The sequence below is a fragment of the Heteronotia binoei genome, chromosome 8 (genome assembly GCF_032191835.1).
Source record: "Heteronotia binoei isolate CCM8104 ecotype False Entrance Well chromosome 8, APGP_CSIRO_Hbin_v1, whole genome shotgun sequence".
NCBI classification, from domain to species: domain Eukaryota; kingdom Metazoa; phylum Chordata; class Lepidosauria; order Squamata; family Gekkonidae; genus Heteronotia; species Heteronotia binoei.
The window spans coordinates 59,693,285-59,715,254 of NC_083230.1; the positions used below are offsets into that span (position 1 = coordinate 59,693,285).

At 41.9% G+C, this 21,970-nt stretch overlaps 1 protein-coding gene across 1 annotated transcript in view; it reads left to right on the forward strand.

The window, feature by feature from the left end:
- Positions 1-21,970, forward strand: part of PTPRQ (protein tyrosine phosphatase receptor type Q) — a 213,067-nt gene that overhangs the window by 142,474 nt on the left and 48,623 nt on the right. The window contains exons 34-38 of the mRNA XM_060244417.1: positions 41-199; positions 964-1,186; positions 1,949-2,022; positions 18,985-19,084; positions 20,679-20,807. Of these exons, the coding sequence (XP_060100400.1) occupies positions 41-199; positions 964-1,186; positions 1,949-2,022; positions 18,985-19,084; positions 20,679-20,807 (685 nt within the window). The remainder of the gene's footprint in view (positions 1-40; positions 200-963; positions 1,187-1,948; positions 2,023-18,984; positions 19,085-20,678; positions 20,808-21,970) is intronic.

Here is a 21,970-nt window from a genome sequence, read left to right on the forward strand (position 1 = left end):
TGAAAGATCAGGACTGTAATATTTATTTGTTTCAAAATAGAACCACCAAGGCCTAGTGAGAAGCCAATGCCAGTTTATGATACCAGTGGAACGATACTTGTCACTGCTACAACAATTACTATTCGTATGCCTATTTGCTACTATAATGATGATCATGGACCTATCAAGAAAATACAGGTTCTTGTTGCAGAATTAGGAGGTACTGAAAAAGTTTTTTTAAAAATATGCTTAAATATATGCACCTTTGTTTCTATTTGTTTTTTGTTTTTTTCTTTGGGGGGTGCCTCGTTGGTATAGCCTTGATTTTGTCACTTACAGCAGAAATTCCTTCTACAGGTATGCTCCATCTCCTAAAATAATACTTTTTTTTCAAGTGGACAGAAATTTTCCTATAGTAGTAGTAAGAGCAAAATAAATGTACAGTCCTTTTTTACTAATAGATGAGATCTAAAACTCACTCATTCTAATTGTTAAATCTTTATTTATATACCTAACCTCCTATGTTAGAGATATCCCTATCTTATTAAATGGGAACATACAGGTATTTGAATTCTTACTTGTTAGTTATTTGTACATAGTTATAGTCATTTTAAAAAAATTTATGCTATTTGTTTTTTTGTAGATATCTTTGTATGGTAGCCAGGGGTCATTTTGTGGAAAAACAGTAGGGGAGCTCATCCAGAGATTGTTATGCAGCTGCACTTACCATTCAGTGGGCAATGTAGGTATGTTGGGAGGAGGAGGGGGAACCCTCAGAAAGGTTCAGGAGCTGTGCTCCTGTGACCTCTTGCTGAATTCAAGGCCTGATGGTAGCAATAGTTATATGGGAAGTTATACACATTACTATGCAATTATATTAATTCAATAGAATATGTTTATAGAATTACTTATCTAAATAAATTTGTTTGGGAGATCTTTTTGGTTGATTAATTTATTTTTGTGGCTATTTTTTCCTGACTCTAGTTCAGAATGATAATAATGTAACCAAGTGGTACCATGCCTACTTCAAAAAACCAAAACCATATTTTGCAAATGATGGCTTTCCAAATCCTCCATGTATAAAGGGAAATGAGGGGCTGAGCAGCAATGAAGATGTGTATGTAATAGGGGCTGACAGTACATGTATGATACCAGGCAGTGAAGAAAAAATTTGTAATGGCCCACTGAAACCCAGAAAGCAATATCTGTAAGTATATTATTTACATTCTGCCTCTGTAATTAATATTATTTGGAGTTAAAATATGTTAATATTCTAATGATCTTTTCAGAAAACGCAACTAAAGCTTACTTAAATAAATTAAAAAAGTAAAATCAGTTTTAAAAACTGGTTTGGATCTGAAGATGCTATTCTGCCTTCAGAACATTTATTTCCACTGGTGAAGGAGCAGAGGGCAGTTTTTTCCATTTCCACTCACCAGCTGCAGGGCTCTACTTTGCCTCCCTCATGCAGTTCTCTGACCATCCCTCCAGGAACAGAATTTTGGAGCAGGGGCTCAGTAGATTGCCATAGGAGGGGGGCAGTGAAGGTCCCACTTTGCAAGCTTCACTATGGTGGCACTGTTTGCTCTCCAACCGACTGTTTCAAGACCACATGGAAAGACTGGCATAAATCAGTCTTCTATTTTGACATGTGTGAATGGGTACATGTATTGGAACAACATCAGGCTATTAGAGGGCATGATCTCTGATGTCCCCATCCAACCTACATGTTCTGCATGATCAAAGGATGCCCCTTTTTAGGATGTGTATTGTATACCATTTTTGAAACCGAAGAGTTGAAAAGCATCCTATAAATACCTATGAACTCTAACTTGCAGATACTCATAACTTGTAGGCAGATGTCCTTATGTTATTATTGAATTCTGTACATTGCTAGATATAGAATGTATACTGTGCTTGGTGGATCATCAGTCTGGATCTCTATGGCAGTTTCTATTTATTTTTACAGATTTAAGTTCAGAGCTACAAATATCAAAGGCCAATATACAGATTCAGACTACTCTGACCCCATCAAAACTTCAGGTAAGGAGAATGTCATTACTACACTAGTAGCACTGTGTACAGGGCATTTTTCACCATGCCTGTTGACAACCCTACCTGCAAAACTTGTTAGCTTGATCTCCATACTCTTGTGGGCATATATGGAGAGCAGTGATCAGGTTTGTGGGTACCGTGCTATGAAAGCTGAGCCTGGATGCAAACTCGTAGTTAGGGCAGCTGCTATAAAAGTGATAGACATGATCAAGATGATTAGCTGAAGATTCAAATTTGTTTTCAAAGGCACCTCATGAACAGTATATTGCAATCTAGAAGGGGTGCAAGTGTCTGTAGGAAATGAAGTTGAGGAAGGCATTTTTAGGACCAAATTACCTGCTATGTTTTGTAACAGGTCAGGTCTAGTCAGGGTTTTTTGTAGAAAAAACCCAGCAGGAATTCATTAGCATTTTAGGCCACACCCCCTGATATCACCAGAAGTGCAGTCATCCAGATACACCCACCTCATAGAATTTCTGGTGATTGATGCTGGAAGTGCTAGAGAGAATAAAGATACCATAGTCACTCTAGCAGTACCACACATACGCTAGCTTTAAAGCAGTTTCCAACACAATTGTTAAAATTCTTCCCTGAAATGTTTTTTGCTTCTTATTTCGCTGTTTACCTTTTGTGTTGTCAAAACCAATAAAATATTATTTTTTAAAAAAGGTTTCTACACTATAAATAATATTATATTTATTTTAAAAGTAACACTAGTTGTAACAGTTGCCAAGTGACTGTAGTCAATTATGATTAGAGCATTGCACTGCTGAGACCCAGATTCAAATCCACAATGATTAAGTTCAGTGGTTTAGCGCAGTTGCTCTCCTCCTTTTCTTGCTTGTGAAAATAAAATGGATGAAGTATCATACCCAGTTCCTTTTACTAATCAAAGGAAAGGCAGGATAGACAACAGAATACATAATAAGATTGTAATGGTCAAATGCACAGTCTTAATTAGCTTTCTATTAAAGCTTAAATATTACCATGGGCCATGTTCAGTTTAGCAGATGCATCTCCAAGATCTAGCCAATTTATCCCCCCTCAACACAAGCATACAATTAAACTGGTAGTGAAGATTAAGTCATGGGACTTGATGGTACACTCCTACACAGAATTACTCCAGTCCAACTGAGTTAAAATCCACTGAATTGCACATTTACAGTCACTTTTACAGTAGTGGGGTGGGGGGGAGGGAAAGAAATATGTTAAATAAAGGCTTAGCCACCTTTCTACCTCACTGCTGGTCAGGTCAACTGCAGCTTGTGAAGTCACCAAATTTAGCAGGTGATAGTACCTCCTTCCCCACCCCAGATGTCTCCAGCAGGTAAAGGTTTCCTTACTGCTTTTCTGCCCTTTGCCTGTGGCGGCAAAAAAATCAAACTGGTGGGGGGGACCAGGATCTTGAGAGGGTGCCTGTGGTTACAACACTTCCCCCAAGCCACCCACACCCACCTTCAGTGATGATCTTCTTCATCCACAGTTTCATCTCACCCATCTCCACTACCTGCCCCATGAAGTCCTTCTGGTCTCAGCTGGCAGCCCCAAAGGAGCCAGGTCCGGCTAGGAAATCCAATACCAACAGAAGTAATGACATGGCCGGGGCTAGGTGGAGGGTTGCAGGGGAGATAGGAGCAAACAGGCTGGTTCTGCCTGCTCAACAACTGTACCAATTGTAACCCTTGCCAGCCGCTGTAATCTTTTTGCCCTCCCTTTAGAGCCACACTAAAAAAAATTCTGCCAACATTGTGCATCGAAAGCCAAGTGGCTGCTGCTGAGTCCTGGCAGGCCAGGCCAGGTGGCAGAGGCAGGAAGGCGCACTCAGCCCTGGGGGCCACCAGCCCCCCCCCCAGCAGACTGAGCAGCAGCAGGGCAAGCTGGGGCCAGAGCCTGCCCAAGCCAGAGCACAGCAGGCATTGTGGTGCACTTTTACTAATCCTGCCAGCTGCTGACACTGCTCTGGAGATGCTGCTGCTGAGCCAGAGCCCTGGCCAACCCAGTTGGAATGGTGCTCTGGTGCGTTGTAGCTCAAAAAATCCTGGATCTAGTATTGGCTGTAGTCTCAGGAAGTAACGGGATGTGCTCAGTTTCCAGCAGATCTTGAGAGTGATAGTGGAGTTTTCAGCTTTTTCTTGCAAAATTGTGTGCATGCATGACACTGACTGGCCAACATAAGCTGGGACAAGACATAGATAATGATGGAACTGACCCACATGGACATTATTGGCCACTTAGCCATGGAGTTGCCAAATCAAGATCCAATGGGCAGATTGAAGAGAAAGAAAGAAAATTAATTGTAATAGCCAAATGAGCTTTTACTATGAAGATCAAAAACTCCACTCAGGGACCACACAGAGCTATTTATTTATTATCTGATTGCAACTGGTAAAACTACAATAAATACAAAGTTTATAAAAAAAATACTATTTGCTTGAAAAATTACTGAGGATGTTAAAAACTCCCCAAACCATTACAGTCATAGACAAAAAGTTGGTATTCTAGTCATCAGAAAAATGATTGCTATAGAACAATATCCAATGATGTGTGGATGCAGTCTCAGTTTCATGCAAATTGTCACTAATGGAATGGGGAATGGGTCCCTCTGGTGGACATAAGCTGTCCTTAGAGATCTTTTTAGAGAACCTGAAAGAGATGGCCTCTTGAAAAAAATAACTTTGGATTCTCAGGGTTCTTCCAATTACCTCCATGTTGTGAACTTACCAGTCCTTGGTAAGGTAATTGAGAGATTGGTTGCTGAACAGCTCCAGAGTTTCCTAGATGACACATTGGCACTGGATCCATTCCAGTCCAGCTTCTGCCCTGGCCATGGGACAGAGTGTACTCTGGTTGCCCTCTCATATTTGATTCACAGACATCTAGATTGGGGTGGGTTGGTGCTACTATTGTTGCTTGTTCTCACAGCTACATTCAATGCAGTCGACCACGATCATTTGACCCATTGCCTCACTGACATAGGAGTTTGTGGGACTGTCCTGAAATGGCGCTCCTCATTTCTCCAGGGTTGGGGACAGGGGGTGTGCTGGGAAAGAGAATGTCCCCTAGGAACTCACTGATATGTGGTGTGCCTCAGGGAGCTATTATATCTTATTTAACATCTACATGTGTCCAGTTTCAGGCTGGGTTGCCATCAATGTGCTGATGACACCCAGATTTATCTGTTGTTGAGCAGGTGGCCAGACACTGTCCCAGCTGATTTGTCTGAGGAACTGGAGGCTGTGGTGGGATGGCTAAAGCAGAAGCCAGTTGAGACTGAACACTTCTAAGATGGAGGTTCTGTGGCTGAGTTAGGGAGAGACAAATACAGGACTCCAACTTCTTGGCTCTGGACAGTGTGCCATTGAAACTGGCACTTTCCATTTGGAGTCTGGAGGTGATGCCTCTTTGACAATGGAGTCCCAGGTTTCCAGTGTTACCAGACTGGCTTTTTGCCAACTCTGCCAAGTCAGGCAGCTTGCCACTGTTTGTCTTGCCACAACCTAGCCACTATAATGCATGCAATGGTCACCTCCAGGCTGGATTAATGTAACTCACTCTATGCTGTCCTGTCCTTGAGACTGATTCAGAAATTCTAGTGCAGAAATCAGTGGCCCAAGTTTTCATGGGAACCCCATGCACAGCTCACATCTCCCTTGTGCTAAATGAACTATATTGGCTCCTAGTGGAGTACTGGATCAGATCCAAGGTTCTGGTATTGACCTTTAAGGCCCTTAGTGGTCAGGGACTCGCTTATCTTTGGGACTGCCTCTCCTGGTGTGCCCCCAAGATAGCTTTGCACTCTGGTGATCAACATCTGCTGGTGGTCCCTTGCCCTAGAGTTATCCGTCTGTCCTCGGCCAGGGCCTTCTCTGCCCTGGCCACCACCAGGTGGAATTCTAACAAATTCCATCCAGGCCCTGCAGTACTTATTACTGTTCCGCAGGGCCTGTAAGGCAGAGATGATTCGCCACACATATGGTTGAGGGCAGTGACAATTCCATCTTGGCACGCCCACTTCCACTTTAGCTTCACTCCTTCTATGCGATAGGATCAGACACCATTTTGTCCTTTAGGGGATTGTAATGTTTTTAATGTTCTTTACTCAATTTTATTTGTTATAACTGTTATTTAGCTGAGCCTGGCTTTGGGAAGGGCAGTCAAAACTTCAATTCAATAAATAATAAACAATAACATAGTAATAGCTCTCAGTAATGCTGGTCAAGGCACAAGAATCCTAACATAGTGGCCATTCTTGAATTCCTTCAAGAAGCTCTGTAACTTAAAACACCAAGGAGATGCTGAGAACATTGGTCAGAAATAAGTAGTAAATAGCCCCCATGCATAATTAATGAAGGGGGTGTGGCCACCCACTGCAACCTCATTGAACTTCCGCCTGTAGCACCCCAACCCGGAAAATGGGGGCTGCCACTGAGAAAGCCTGAGTAGGTCTGTGTGATCCCTCTAACAACACGCCCAGTCACTCCTGGCCAATAGCAAATGGGCTGGGGCCCACCCCACCAGGTTATTTTAGGAAAGATGCCATTTGTGCTTGAACACACGTGCCCAGGCTCTTGCTGAGAACATGGAAACTCTGGCCAGGTCCAAGGTATTCACCACACCACCGCCATTGGGGAGGCCTAGCTTCAACAACATCGGTGCTCCTGGCAGGCAGCTGGTATTTGACATCCCTTCTGCATCTACTGTGTACTTTGGTGGAGTTGTCCCTATGCGCTGTACTTGCCTGGTCTCTAGTGAGGCTGCAGAGATGCCCGAGCACTCCACAACTCCAGAGGTAAATGGCAGAACAGAAAACACAATGATGCCTGCATGGAGAAGCCAGCATGATGTGTGGACAGCACTTTCCAGCCGCCCTGAAGATGGGATGGACTTGGGAATGCCCAACTCGCTGTGGTGTATTTACCTTTGAAGATGATGATGAAACTCCACAGGGGGGTGAAAATGAAGAGGTTTTAGATGAATCCACGGAACAAGAGAACACGATGTCAGACTCACAGGTAATCAGGTAAAGCAGTGTTTGTGAATGGGTGTATAATGAAGACAGGTGAGCTGTTCTTTTTATTTTATTTTGACAGCTTGATGAGAATTTTATCCAGACTTTCAGTAATCTTCACATCGGTAACCCTGTTGACGTGAATCTATCATGTGTGTTGTGTTTCTGTACCAAAGTTACCCAGTGCGACAAGAAAAAGAAGAATAAAATGAATAATAAGTGGAAGAGGTAGTTCTGTTACAATAAAGACATTTGTTTTATAACCTTGTGTGATCATTTCTGAGTTAAGCCGGCGATTATGGGAGCAGTTGATGAAGAGGAGGCCTTAAGGCACATGTATTATACACCCGGAGAAGCAGGGAGCTTTGGCGGGGTGAGGCCTCTCTTCCAGGCAGCCAAAAAGCAGTGTAAAGCTCTCACTCAAAATCATGTTACTAACTGGCTTTCAGAGCAAGATGCTTACACATTGCATAAGCAACTGCGTCCGCTTTAAGAGAAACAAGACCATGGTTTCTGGTCTCGATGCCCAGTGGCAGGTGGATTTAGTTGATATGCAGAAATTTTCCAAAAATAATGATGGCTACAAGTACATTTTAACAGTTCTTGACATATTGTCTAAATATGCCTGGGCTTTGGCCTTAAAAGACAAGACAGAGGGAGGGTGTCGAAAGTCCTTAAGGAAATTTTCAAACAAGGTAGAATACCTGCCAAGCTTCAGACTGATGCAGGTAAAGAGTTTCTAAACCAGTCTGTAACCAGCGAGTTAAAGCAACACGGAGTCCACCACTTTTACACCCATAATGAAGTCAAAGCAGCTATTGTGGAGCGCTTCAATCAAACATTAAAAACAAAAATGTGGAGGTATTTTACTACCAACAGCACCTTCAGATATATTGACGTGCTGCCGCTGCTTATTAAAAGTTACAACCACAGCTTTCACAGGACAATCAGAGCCTGTCCTGCAGATGTAAACCACACCAACACTCATACCGTGTGGAAAACACTTTATGGAGACTGTGTTGGGGCAAATGTAGAGAGGCCTTTCATTAGAAAAGGAGATAATGTGCGTGTGTCTAAAAGCAAAGGAGTTTTTGTAAAAGAATATGAACAAAATTTCACAGATGAACTATTTATAGTAGAACAGGTCATCTGTAGAGGCATGAGGCCTGTGTACTTGCTCAAAGATTATGCCAGAGACCCCGTCTTAGGCTCATTCTGTCCTGAAGAGTTACAAAAAGTTAAGAGTAAAGCAGACAGAGTGTATTGAATTGAGAAAATCTTAGCCTCCAAAGGCAGGAGGAAGAGAAAACAACATCTAGTGAAGTGGCTAGGGTGGCCTGATAAATTTAACAGCTGGGTTCCTGCTTCTCAACTCTGTGATCCTATATAGAAGAAAAAATGGCTGACAGCGGCTTCTTTATTGCGCTCCCTAGCAATGCTTGCACAAGTGTTTTTCCGCAGAACACTACAGCGGCCTTTACCACCCATCTAGCACGGTTACTGGACCTTCCAGGGGCCTGGGAGGTTGGGCTTGTGGAAATATAGTATCCTCACAGCTGAAAGACCCTCACCAAAGATTTCACCATTGTAATCACTACCAAGGAGAAACAATGGAAATGCAGATTCAGTAGCGGCTATTATAAAAGCATTCTTGACCTGGTGGTGAAACTGAACAACACCATACAGTCACAGTTTTCCCTCCTGAACTGAGCATAGACTATGACCCGCTGTATAGGAAGATTAGTCTAAGTGCATCATCTACTTATACCTTTTCAGCTTCTAAAGAATTGGCTCACCTTTTAGGGGCACACCCAGATAAGGCAATCCAAAATATAAACTTTACAGCAGACATCACGGGGGGGGGGGGTTCAACACTTTGTACATTTACACAGACATTGTGGATCACCAAATTGTGGGTGATGCATGTGTTCCACTACTGCATTGTATCACTGTGGAAGGGGAGACTGGCGACTATCAATAATATCTATGACAAGCCACACTATATTCCTGTGAATAAGCACCACATAGACACCATCACTATTGAAATAAAGATGGACCAGAACAAGAACGTGCCATTCCAGTTTGGTAAGGTGATCGTGAAGCTTCACTTTCATCCACGGAAAAGCCTGGGCTGTTAAGCACACAAAGATGGTTATCTTAAAAAGCTATGGGAATTCTAACCTCTATAGGAATTACTACAAGAACCAAGCTGGCTATGCTTTTCCTGGTTACCATGGTGCCCTAATGATGTATGGGGCTGGGGTAGGTGGAATTTTCCAGCGCCTTTTCAGAAAAGCTGTCCCTCTTTTGAGAAGGGGGTTTGAACTCATGAAGCCCCATGTGAGAACCGCCGCCAGAAATATAGCCAAAGATGTAGTAGGTCACATTTCTGGCGCTGTTCTAAATAAAGTGAGTCCCCGTATGCCACAAAAGAGCTCAGGCCTCATGTCCCTTAAAAGACAGCGCGGAGTTAAAAGAAAGGCATCACGGGCACAACTAATTGGCTCACCGTGCCCCTTTAAAAGAAAAGCTGTGAAGTACAAGGTCCCTCAGAAGCAGAAGGCCAAGAGAAGGGCAGGAAGACGTCTCCCGAGCCCCCGAGATATATTTTAAACAGCAATGACGTTTATTAACAGCGGGTCGGAAGAATGCACCAAATCTGAACTGGACCTATTCCAAATAGCCCCTATGCAAACCAGCATTGAGAGATGTCTATATATTGAAGTTCCTCCCCTGGCTGCTTTGTCAGAATCAGCGCCACTTGACTTTTTCATCGCTGGAAATGGAGATGATTATATGGATTTAAATAATACTCTGCTTTACCTGTGCTGCAAAATCGTGAAATAAGATGAGACAGATCTTGACAGAAATGCAAGGGTTAGTCTGGTGAATTACCCTATCACGTCCATCCTTAGGCAGCTGGATGTGACTCTGGGAGACAGGCTCATCACGCAGTCACATAACGCATATCCATACGGAGGGTTTATAGAAGCTGTACTGAATTACAGCAATGATTCTCTGAACACTCAGTTCTCTGCAGGTCTGTTTTACAAAGATACAGCTGCTCAACATGAATCAACTGCCCTGCATGGAGACAACAAGGGTTTTGTTAAAAGAGCAGCTCTAGCAGCTGAAAGCAGAAAAACAAATTTGCTGGGTCAGCTTCACAGTGACGTTTTCCCAAGAAAAACTGCTCTTAAATGGCGTGGATGTCAAAATTAAACTGACACGCAGTAAAGATGCTTTTTGCCTCATGGTGGATGATTTAAACAGGGGTTGCAAATTAAACATCTTGTCTGTTTCCCTTTTAGTCAAGAAAGTCAGAGTAGCCCCGGGTGTCCATTTAGGCCACACAGAGGTGCTTTTCACAGCTAATGCCAAATATCCTGTGGACCGTGTGGGCACCAAAGTGTTTAGCATCACTGCAGGAAGTCGTGTCAGCAACCAAGAGAATTTGTTTTGGGGGCAATTACTCAAGCTGCTGGTTATTGGACTGGTGGATAACGAGTCCTTCAGCAGGGCCCATAATAAAAACCCATTTAACTTTAAGCATTATGACATCAATTTCTTTGTCTCTACTTGGATGGAGAACAGGTACCCACAAAACCACTGCAGCCGGACTTTGAAGGTGGAAACTGCATGAGGGAATACATGTAGCTGGTTCAGGCCGCTGGAAAGGATATGAAAGACAGATCTTTGTTAGTAAACCGCAAGGAGTTTGCACAGGGCTACACGCTATTTGCATTTGATCTTTCCCCAGATCAAGAATGTGCAGACCACTATTCCTTGATTAAAACTGGGAACCTGCGGGCTGAAGTGCGATTTGCTAGAGCATTGCCTCACACTGTCAACATGCTTGTCTATGGTGTTTTTGACAACGTTATAGAGATAAACCACAGGCGAAATGTTTTGTTTGACTATATGTAACATGGACATTCTGCAGTTAACAACTGTTATATACTAACCCTTACACCAAAAAGACTTTCTTGGGAGTGTATCCAAGCGACTGGCTCCCCAAACAGAGAGTGGATCAAAGACCAGCAGGACTAGTTGTAAATACCCACCCACATGACCTCCCTGGAGAACATTGGCTTGCCATATACTTGACAGAAGATGGGTGTGGCGAGTTCTTTGATTCATATGGACATGCGCCTAGCAGGTTTTATTTCCTAAATCCATTGTGAGATTTTTGAGAAAAAATGCCAATGAGACTGCATTCCAACCAAGGCAACTACAGGCATCTGACTCTGTGGTCTGTGGATATCACTGCATATTTTTTCCACAGTTGCACAGTAAAGGACTTTCTTTTAAGTAGATTCAAGAGCTGTACTCTGATGATTTAGCACAGAATGACCAAATGGTGGAGCAATTTGTAAAAAAGAAGGGCATGCCCAGACATGCTCTAAACTGCTTTGTGCAACCCCAGGCCTGTATCTTGCAGTGAATTCCACAACAACAACATTGTATTTCAATAAATCCCCCCTTGTGGGCTTAAAACATGACCTTTTGTCTGTTCATTTTTTTTAAAAAAAACTAACCAAACAAAATTTCTTTTAATTAATAACATTTATTTATATGATTACAAGGTTATCCAGCCAGGGGATGTGACAGCTTTGTGTTTTTAGATGCTCTGCGAGACAGCTGTGGTGTCTCTGGAATGGAGGCGGGGTTCTTTAGGTATTCCAAAGCATGGCGATTAGCCGTGTTGCCCACAACAGAAGATGGAACGTTTTGTTCAGTCATAGCCTTCATGAAAACATCCCAACCTTTAGGCTTGCGATGGCTAGGCAGATCACCAAATCCATAAGATGAGATCCCTTTATATTTTCACCTTAATATACAAAGGTTCCATTGCCACCCCAAGAAGAAATAATTTTGTTCTGCTTCATTTTGTTTAACAGCATTTTTACACGGTTCTTAAATCTGTCAGGCAAGCTGTTTATTATTTCTTGGAAGACCACATCAGAACTCATATTGGTTTCTCCAGAGTGTGTATCTGGCTGAGGCAGAAACAGGTTCAGTTTAGATTTTTCAGTTTCCCCCTGCTTCACATGAGCTAAATATTTTTGAAGCAGAGTTTCAAATAGGCTTACTTTATGAAACTCTGTTAAATCTTGCCTTCGGAGAACACCCTTCATTTCAGTATCTAGGGAATGCATTGCATTAGCTCTGATGTTCTCCTCCTTAAAGGGAGGGGGGTTCCTTAATTGTTCCAGCTGATGGCTAGGATCCAAGTAAATTTTTTCTGCATATTCCATCACCTGCTTATTAAAAGGCCAGTTAAGAGAGGAATAGCAAAGCTTAACAGAGGCCCTATAAATCCTCCAGACTGTTTCACCAGCTGTTTCTTCTTTTTCAGTGGTACTCTCTTGTTAGTCAGTTTTTAATGAAATGTCGCCTTTTCCTCAACACGCACACCTGCTGTGGTGAAAGAGGAATGTTCCCTTTTAAAGTACTGAGTGCGATTTCTGAGATAGCTGCAACCAGATCATCTGAAGCTGAGCATAGAATGGCTTTCTTTTGTTGCGAGGTATCTTGATACGTAGTTTTAGGAGGGGCAGATTCCTCTTTATATGGCTGGACATGTTGACCCTTTGGAGGATTCAGAGGTGACAGACTGTTTAGCGTACTGTCCGTTTCCTTTTGTGCCCACTGGGAGCTTGTTTTGTTTTTAAGACAAACGCAGCAGGCCACTGGGGCGGGAAAAGCCCCGTTCTTAACCTCAATGAATCTGGCATGCACGCATTTAAATCCACCAGCATATACCCATAAGGTTTTTGTGTTGCATCCTCAAAGGCCTCCAGAAAGAATTGGGACTTCTTCAGGTATATATGGTGGGCCAGAGTGGAAATCTGTAATTTGTCCCTGGAGTTTTTAAACGGAACCGTGTATTTTGTATTTAAACTTATGGTTCTGGTGCTTTTTCCACAAAAGAAAATATTCTCAGTAATATATATATAATGCTCAGATTCCGATGATGCATGTATTTCTTGAAGGCTCTCTCAATTTCAGGGTTTTGACAAGCAGAGTCCATCAGATCATCCACTATAATCAGACTTAATTTATTAGCGGGGAGCAGTTGATCATCATTTAGGGTTTCAGGCAGCCCTTCAACAAACTTTACAGATGTGAATTTACAGAGGATTTTATCATACAGATTCTGCCAACAGCTGTAAAACCACATGACGTTATCAGGTGATACAGAAAGCACATGTTGAGCATTGTCCAAAATACTTTTTACAAAGACGCTCTTGCCACAATTGCTAAGCCCTGCCAGTACTGCAGAAAATGGATGTTTCTACCTTACATCCATTTTAAAAACCATATGGCAATGTTCTGTATTTGTCCACAAGGACCCTCTTATCATAAACAACTTTGAGGGTTTTCTTAAGTGGCCCCGTCTCAATAAACCACTGATTCTTTTTCCTTATGATGGAGGGTCGCTGGACTCTGATCTCTTTAGATGTCTGCTCAGCAGTGTAATCTAAGACCAGGTCCTTCAAGGTATTAAAGTTAATTTTTTCACTTTTAGAAACATTGAGGGTGATGCCTTTGGCTTCCATGCATACTTTTCCACCTGGCAATTTGTAACCATAGATTTTAGGACCTGCTGACGTGAACTCTGTGATATGTTCAGCTGGTGGGAGTTCCAATGTCAGATCACCTAAATAATCTCCAAGAGCCAGAATAAAATCCCCCTCCCTACTGACAAAAATGACTGAATTGGTGTCATGGTAAATGACGCGGTCCTGCAGCCTGTCTAAAATTTCATACAATTCTAACTGTGCATAGGATGCTGTAAAACATGCAATCAGAACATTCGTGTTGCCAGCTAAGGTAACTATCTTTTGCGTGTTTCCAGGACACACTTGCTGTTTCATCGTCAATTATGTCAAACCCTGACACATCATATACTGGAGAAAAGGCAAATTCTATAAGCTTGGTATCATCCCTCACTATGGTAGTGTTTACCAAGTTTGAACGCTGTCCAAACTTGCCCCACAAGGAATTTAAAAATATTTTTGCAATCTGCCTCTCTGCAGGATTGACAGCTATGTGTTCAGGACACAACTGAACACCCTCTTTCTCTAGGTAATCCTGTATGTATTTGGCCCTTTTCCCCTCATCTGTACACCAGCTAGGATAGCCAGAAGACTCCTATTTTTGGCGGAGGTGCACTTTAATGTATTCAGAAAACAGGTCTTCAGAGCTATCCTCAAAATGCCACACCTCGCTAATAGACATGATCTGATACCCCTTCTCGAGGGCCTTCATCAGTTCCACTGTGCACCACACGCCTTCTAGCACTCTTTCCAGTGAAGAATGCATACAACGCTCTTGTTGCTTAGTCTCTGCACATGTGCGACAGAGGGGGAACAGAAGTTTGCCTCCCACCTTGTAGGGTAATACAGGGAAAAAGAGACCTTGAGGTGGCAACACCTTCAGTTTGACCAGACCAAAATATAAAGATACTGGGGCAAAGTCCTTATAAATAATTTGGGGGTGTCCAATTGGATATTTCTTTGTCTTGTTGACAAAAGGGTACAGGCTGGTGAAATCATAGTAATGTATTTTTTCACCAGTTTCAGCATTGTAGTAGAGGCAAATGGGCAATTGTTCTGCCCTTAAATAAAGCATCTCTGGGGAGCAGCAGAGATGGAAATTTCTTCTCAGAAAGCCTCCAAGCTCCCTATCAGCTGTCACCATCTCCCTACACTCATATTCCCCTATGGACCTAACAGCATACCCCTGGCTTTTCAAGTAACTTTCTTTCCTCAGGGTTCTATAGTGTAAGTCAGCAAAGGATGAATCTGTCAGCAGGTTTCTATCACTGGGGCTGTAGGATGTGGGACAACCATGGAAAAAGCACCCATTGATTCAAAGACTGTTGGCCACCCCCCAACCATCGCATAACTATCAAGAAAATAATTTCCTACTTTTAGCTCACCACCTTTCAGGGCGTGCTGTATCCGGAGACCCTCCTTGTGCTCAATATACATTAGCCACTGTATGGATGAGATTGAAAAACGCTTTTCTTGCCTGTGGTAATGGTCATGTGGCAGGAGGGCAATTGTATCAGGTTTCAAAAACATGTGCCTATACATTGCCATGCACACCCCAGCGAGAGATATGTGGTTAAAGGGGGCAATTCCTGACATGGATATAATTTCCTCCCAGTACAAGAGACAAGCCTTTCTCAGGATGTTAACATCCTGTTGACAATAATAAGCCAGATCTTTTTATAGGTTAAATTCATTGCTTTTGTTCTTCATGTACCAGGAAAGAAACTCTGCTTTCTCGCCCTTCATCATGTTATCAACCCCATAATCCTCCTTCCTAGGCATTGGCCCAACATACTCCCAATTAGCAGTTGTGTTAAAGTAATGGGGGAAGAACCCCTTACATCCAGAGAAGCCCATGGCCTGTGGCAATTTGGCTAGCTTCATTGGCAAGAAGTTTAAGCTATACAGAAATCTGATGCCTAGCTTCTTAACCATGATGCACATGAGCTTTCCCCCTTGCGTAAGCAGGTCGACTTCCATCTTTTCTACTAATAATTGCCTAATGATAAAGTAATTATCATACCCCTTTGCATTATGCGTTAGAAAGTTATAATTCTTGAATTTCTTGTTGATGAATTTTTTAACAAAGCTTGACACAAAGCCCTCTCCTTTGAATTCCCAGGTATCACTTTCCTCTAGCCCCATTGCATAGATATAATTTGGAATATGTATGCTGGTCTCTTGCATACATTCGAAATCGTAAAAAATATAATTGTTGCCAATTTCAACCTTTTTAAGAGGAGGCATGAAACAGCGGTGGCTATTTATATCCCCAACAGGCTCTTTGCATTGCTTACACCAGCAAACACGACATGTGTGTTTCTTTGGAGCATAGGATTGGCATGTTTTACAATATATTTTGGTTTTGCAGATGTCTGGCAGATCCCTGTGTTTTTCAAAGCAGATCTGGGATTTACAATATACTTTGCAGTTATTGCATTATACCTCCTGCTGACGACTACTTTGGGGTACAAGCACATGTGACAGCTGTATTTGCACATATGTGAATGGTTATAAACATTACCACACACCTGACAATAATTTTTCTGGCCATAAAACCCTTTCAAATTAATTATTCCATAATAATGATTCTCATGATTCAAAACAAAATGGGTTGTCTGGTATACAGGAGGCCCTGTTCTAAAATTTTCCAACCTTTACCACCATTCAATATCACTCCTATATTTACCTTTAAATCTTTTTCAAAGGTGGCAACATCCAATAATAATATCTCCTGGTCATCTGAAAACCCAAGCTCTCTGTACAACAGCCACGCCCTGTTAATTCAGGGAAGGCTGGAAACTACCAAAGGTCTGGCTGGAGTTTCCATGTTCTCAGCAAGAGCCTGCGCACGTGTGTTCAAGCACAAATGGCTTCTTTCCTAAAATAACCTGGTGGGGGGTGGGCCCTAGCCCATTTGCTATTGGCCAGGGGTGACTGGGCGTGTTGTTAGAGAGGTCACACGGACCTACTCATGACTTCTCAGTGGCGGCCCCCATTTTCCGGGGTGGGGTGCCACAGGCAGAAGTTCAATGATGCTGCAGTGGGTGGTGCTGCAGAAGGGGGCAGGGGAAGGGGCTACACATGTGATTTCCGGCCTGCTCAATTAATATGCAGGGTTGCTACGTCACAGTGGGGTGGACGTAGATGCTGATTGGCCTGGCTATGCCACACGGTGTGAGTCAGTAAGGTCATTTCCTGGAGGAGGTGCTTAATTAATTAAATATGCAGTGTAGCTACATCACAGCAGGGTGGAGGAGGTGCTTAATTAATTAAATATGCGGGGTAGCTACATCATGATTGGGCATAGATGGTGATTGGCAGAGCTAAGTCACATGGGGGTGGGGCTAGACAGGACACCTCCAGGGTGCCTATATCATGGTGGCGCCCCAAAAATAGGTCACTTTCTTCCTCCATTTGACGCAGTTTCCAGTCACGTGACTCCGGGGTCATGACCTGGGTGACGTCATTGGGGTCATGACCTGGGTGACGTCATTGGGGTCATGACCCTGATGACGCAGTTTCTGGTGATGTCACTGAATGTGACGTCACTAGCCATGCCCCTTCATTAATTATGCATGGAGGCTATTTACTACTGAAATATCTCTAATTCTTGATGGTTAGATGTCACAATTCAAGATGAATAAGGATCAGATTTACAAATGGTCACCTTTGCAACCTGCAAAAGCCTTGTTCCCAGTCAGACACTATAACGAACTCTGAGAATGCAAAGTGACCATGTGTCACTTGCTGGTGGTCCGGAGAGCCAGTTTGGTGTAGTGGTTAAGTGTGCGGACTCTTATCTGGGAGAACCAGGTTTGATTCCCCACTCCTCCACTTGCACCTGCTGGAATGGCCTTGGGTCAGCCATAGCTCTGGCAGAGGTTGTCCTTGAAAGGGCAGCTGCTGTGAGAGCCCTCTCTAGCCCCACCCACCTCACAGGGTGTCTGTTGTGGGGGAGGAAGGTAAAGGAGATTGTGAGCCGCTCTGAGACTCTTCGGAGTGGAGGGCGGGATATAAATCCAATATCATCATCATCTTCTTCTTCTTCTTCTTCTTCTTCTTCTTCTTCTTCTTCTTCTTCTTCTTCTTCTTCTTCTTCTTCTTCTTCTTCTTTTCTGTCATGTCCAAAGCTGTTCAATCACTGTTTTAAATGCCAATCCCATCATTCTTCTTTATCCACCTTTCTGCCTATGTTACACAAGAACTGAAGATACTCTTTGTGAGATGTGGGATGCTGCTGTGCACCTCAGCAAAGCAAGGAAATTTTCTGGTGCATACACTGCATACAATTCATGCCACATTGGTTCTGATCTGCAATTTGCTTCTGTGCTTTCTGGAGCAAATCTGGGGTGCATACAATAAAAATACCATTCGACAGATATGCCTGATTATGACATAAGAGGACTCATTTACAGTTTTCAAACTTGTGCCATTCTGTATTTATTAGGGGGGGACCCCTTTTTTGTTCCAGTATTGATTTGTAAACAGTTATAAGTTGTATCATGAGCCTGAATGTATAAAATATACTTGACCTCAGAAGAAGGCCTTTTGGGGCTGAAACATGTAGTGTTGCATTGTTTCCCACTTGTGCTTTATGTATTTCAGTGAGTAATGAGGGTAATGTTGGGCCCCTAAGTATTTTAAATTATTTAATAATAAATGCATGTATTTTGATAATATTTAAATTATATATATTGATTTTAACAATAGGCCTTCAACTTGTTTTGTTGTTAACCTCTTCGGTTCTTGATGCCAGCAACAGTAACTTTTGTTATGCTTAGGGTTGCCAAGCTTCTGCTGGGGGTGGGGTTTTCCCCAGTTTGGGGGCCCCAACCTGCCAGCATGGTGTGTTGTCATTGTGTGACATGCTCTGTCATTGTGTGACATGCCCAGCATGATGACATGACTTGAGAGTTGTGATCACTGGGCATATTGTGTGGAGGGCACTCTAGGATTTGGGGTAAAAACTCTATGGTAAAATAGAGTTTTTAATCTGAATTCTAGAGTGTCCATGGTACAATGTGCCTAGCGCGATGATATCACTTCCAGGTGACATCATCATACCACGCATGCAAAGCACACACAAGAGAACTCCCCCACCGCAACCAAGGTAGGATTTGGCAACCCTCGTTATGCTATTGCTGAATTTATGGTCAGCTCAGGACTCAGCCCTAATAATAATGTAACTATATTTGGAAAACTACAATAGAAGATGATCCCTAAAAATACGGTATTCTAGTCTCTGCTAAAATATATGAAATAAAGGAGCACATTTGTAGGAAATTTATTTCCAAAAGTAAACACTTGAAAATAACTGTATGATATCAGTTTTCTTTTAATTTTTAACTGAGATTTTGCCTACTTTATATACTACAGGTGATGGACTATCTGAAAGAGCTGTAGAAATAATACTTTCAGTTACTTTGTGCATACTCTCTGTGATTCTTCTTGTGGCAGCAATCTATGCTTTTGCACGGTAAGTACTTTGCTGGTTGTTCACTTGAATTATTTTAGATTTAAATAGTGGAATCAACTGGACTTGCAGTATTCTTCAGCATCAAACATGTATGTGTGTGTTTATATTAATTTGTAGCTGAGTTAGTTTTTCAAGTTGATATGAAAGATCTATTACTACAGCTCTAAATGTTTTAAAGGCTAAATGCAGCTGCAGCTGGTATCCGGAGCATAAATTTGGAAATTATTATTCATTGCTAATCTTAAAGTGGCCCAAATAAAGCTTTGAAAGCTTTATTGAGATGTCCATCTAATATGTGGGCCTCTATGTAGAAGTAAGAGAAAGGTCTTTAACTTAAGGGCCTTATTTTTAGTCTTAATTATTACATTTGGATCATTAAGATGGAATGGCTATAACTCCTTAAATGCAGCACAGTAGGGCAGGTATCTCACATAAGTGCTCTTGCTGGGAAAGAGTCAAATTCTTAATTTTATATGTGCTTGAGTATTTGCCTTTTAATAGCCATTCTGCCACTGAATCACAAAACTTAAAATATTGATAACTAAAATGGCCAAGCAGTATTAAGATCTCACAGATTTTTCCAGTTATTTTAATTTTTTAAAAAAATCTTTCATGTCTAAAGTATTTAAAGAGTTGTTGGATTTAAGGAGGAGTTGTTGGATTTAAGGAGCTATATACCAAAAACTATAGAACTTTTCGATTCTAGTCTGTTGCTGTGGAAGTCCTAAAAGAAAGGTATCAGAATCCCAGTATGAATGCTGAAGTTATATTTTTGGGTCTAGGGAAACTGAGGGTCTTCCTAATTGCCTGTTTAAATACCATCTATGTTTCTTGAATCTAAAGGAGCACATGGCAAGTGAAACACTTCAGTTTATGCAGTGGGGCAAGGGTTCTGCAGTTTCCATGACCCCGACCTGCACTATCCCATGAAGTTTCATGCATTTTCTGACAGTTTCCCACCCCTTAGGATCAGCTTTAAGGGAATGAAAGGAACTCTGACAGAAAGAGGGAAATGGGGAATATCCATTATATAAACTCCATTCCTAGTTTTTTTAAAAACCATCAACCCAGTGTTGCTAACCAGAAATAAATTCTGGGCCACTAAGTAGAAGATAGAAAACATATTGATAGCTGTCAATAAGGCTGTTAACAGTTAAATAGCTATTTTTGTAAAAGTAAGGACAAAATACTCTATGGAGTTTCTTTGGTATGAGAGCAGGGAGTATTGCTATCTTCTCTACTTTTAAAAAAATCTAATTTTTCATTATACTACAAAATTGTATTCAAAGTCTGATTTCCTATATTGTCACACCATATAGTTGACATAGTAAAAAACTGTCAACATTATTTTGCATTAACAACTGTAGCAAATATACCAAGAAATAAATATGTTAAATATATCTCAGTACAAGTTAATAACAGTGACCAGCACCACATTTCTTCTTATTACTGTTTTCATACCACTAACTCTATGAAATATTGAGTATAATTTTTGCTGAAGATTGTCCAGTGAAGTCAGAAGTCACTGACTCCAGTGAAGTCAGAAGTTATATTTGATGCTGAACATCAACTTTTCCTGTGGTTTTTGGCTTAGAATTCGACAAAAGCAAAAAGAAGGAGGCACGTACTCTCCACGTGATGCCGAAATTATTGACACTAAATTTAAACTTGATCAGTTGATCACAGTGGCAGACCTGGAAATGAAGGATGAGAGATTTACACGGTAAGTGTATTCCTTAAGGAAAACAATAGTTCTGGGGTTCTGCAGCCATGACCCCATTGTGACCTTTTACTTGTTTAGAAGTGTTTGTGGAGTTCTTATTTATACAGGTCACAAAGATCCACTTTCAAAGGATGACCTCTATCCTCCAACTACTTCTCTCAGGAATTCAGAAAATCATTTGCTCTTCCTGTGTTCTAGAATGAACCATAAATGTAAATCACTATATAATTCTACCTCGGTGATATCTGACCACCTTTCACATTTCTATCAGCACTAGTGCCAATATAATATAGTTGAGAGTGTGTTGAAACCAGAACTGTGAGACCTGGATTCAAGGGCCTAACTACAGATTATATTTTCCGTGTACCCTCCCCAGGTTTGCATGATCAGACCTAAATCATAAACTCCATCTTAATTCCCAGTCATGCTGAGTTTGATTTGGATTAGAAACACACTACACAGGGAGTTGGGCTTAAGCCTCCTCTGTGTGTTGTTTTCCTGACCTGAAATGGTAGACACATGAACCTACTTCATACTGAGTTAGTTCCTTGGCTATTCAAATCAATATTTTCTCCTAAGACTGATAAAGGTTCAAGGCAGAGGTTTTTCACATCATCTAATACTTGATCCTTTTATCTGGAGATGCCAGGGGTTAAACCTGGACCATCTTCATGCTAAATAGATGCTCAATCACTGACCCAAGGGCTATCTCCTATATGTATCTCTTCGGTACATGTCATTTCCTCAGTGGGGCATACAGCAACACACTAGGGCCATTTCATGTTGCGAAAATGGTACAGGAAGGAAGTCTTAATCCTCCTCTCCCCATCCACAGCAGTAATAATCCAAATTGGCCTGTATATGCTTGTGCATTAAGTTTGTCTTTATTCTCTGTGCTTCCACATAGAGAGATATTAAAACTATTCTATTTGTTGGTATAGAACACAGGGGTGGTGCTGTCGGTTTGCACCTGCATGATTTCATCTCAAAAAGGGTCTGTAAAAGAAGCAAGAGCAAGGCAAATTGTCCTAAGTTCCAAAATGTTATATAAGGAAGCCTCTAAAAAGGACCAAATACCCTCAGGGCCAGCCCTTGCCTATCTGGTGACCTAGGCAAGCTTAACTTCTGGTGCTCCCCCCCCCCATTACCAATTTCTGAAAAAA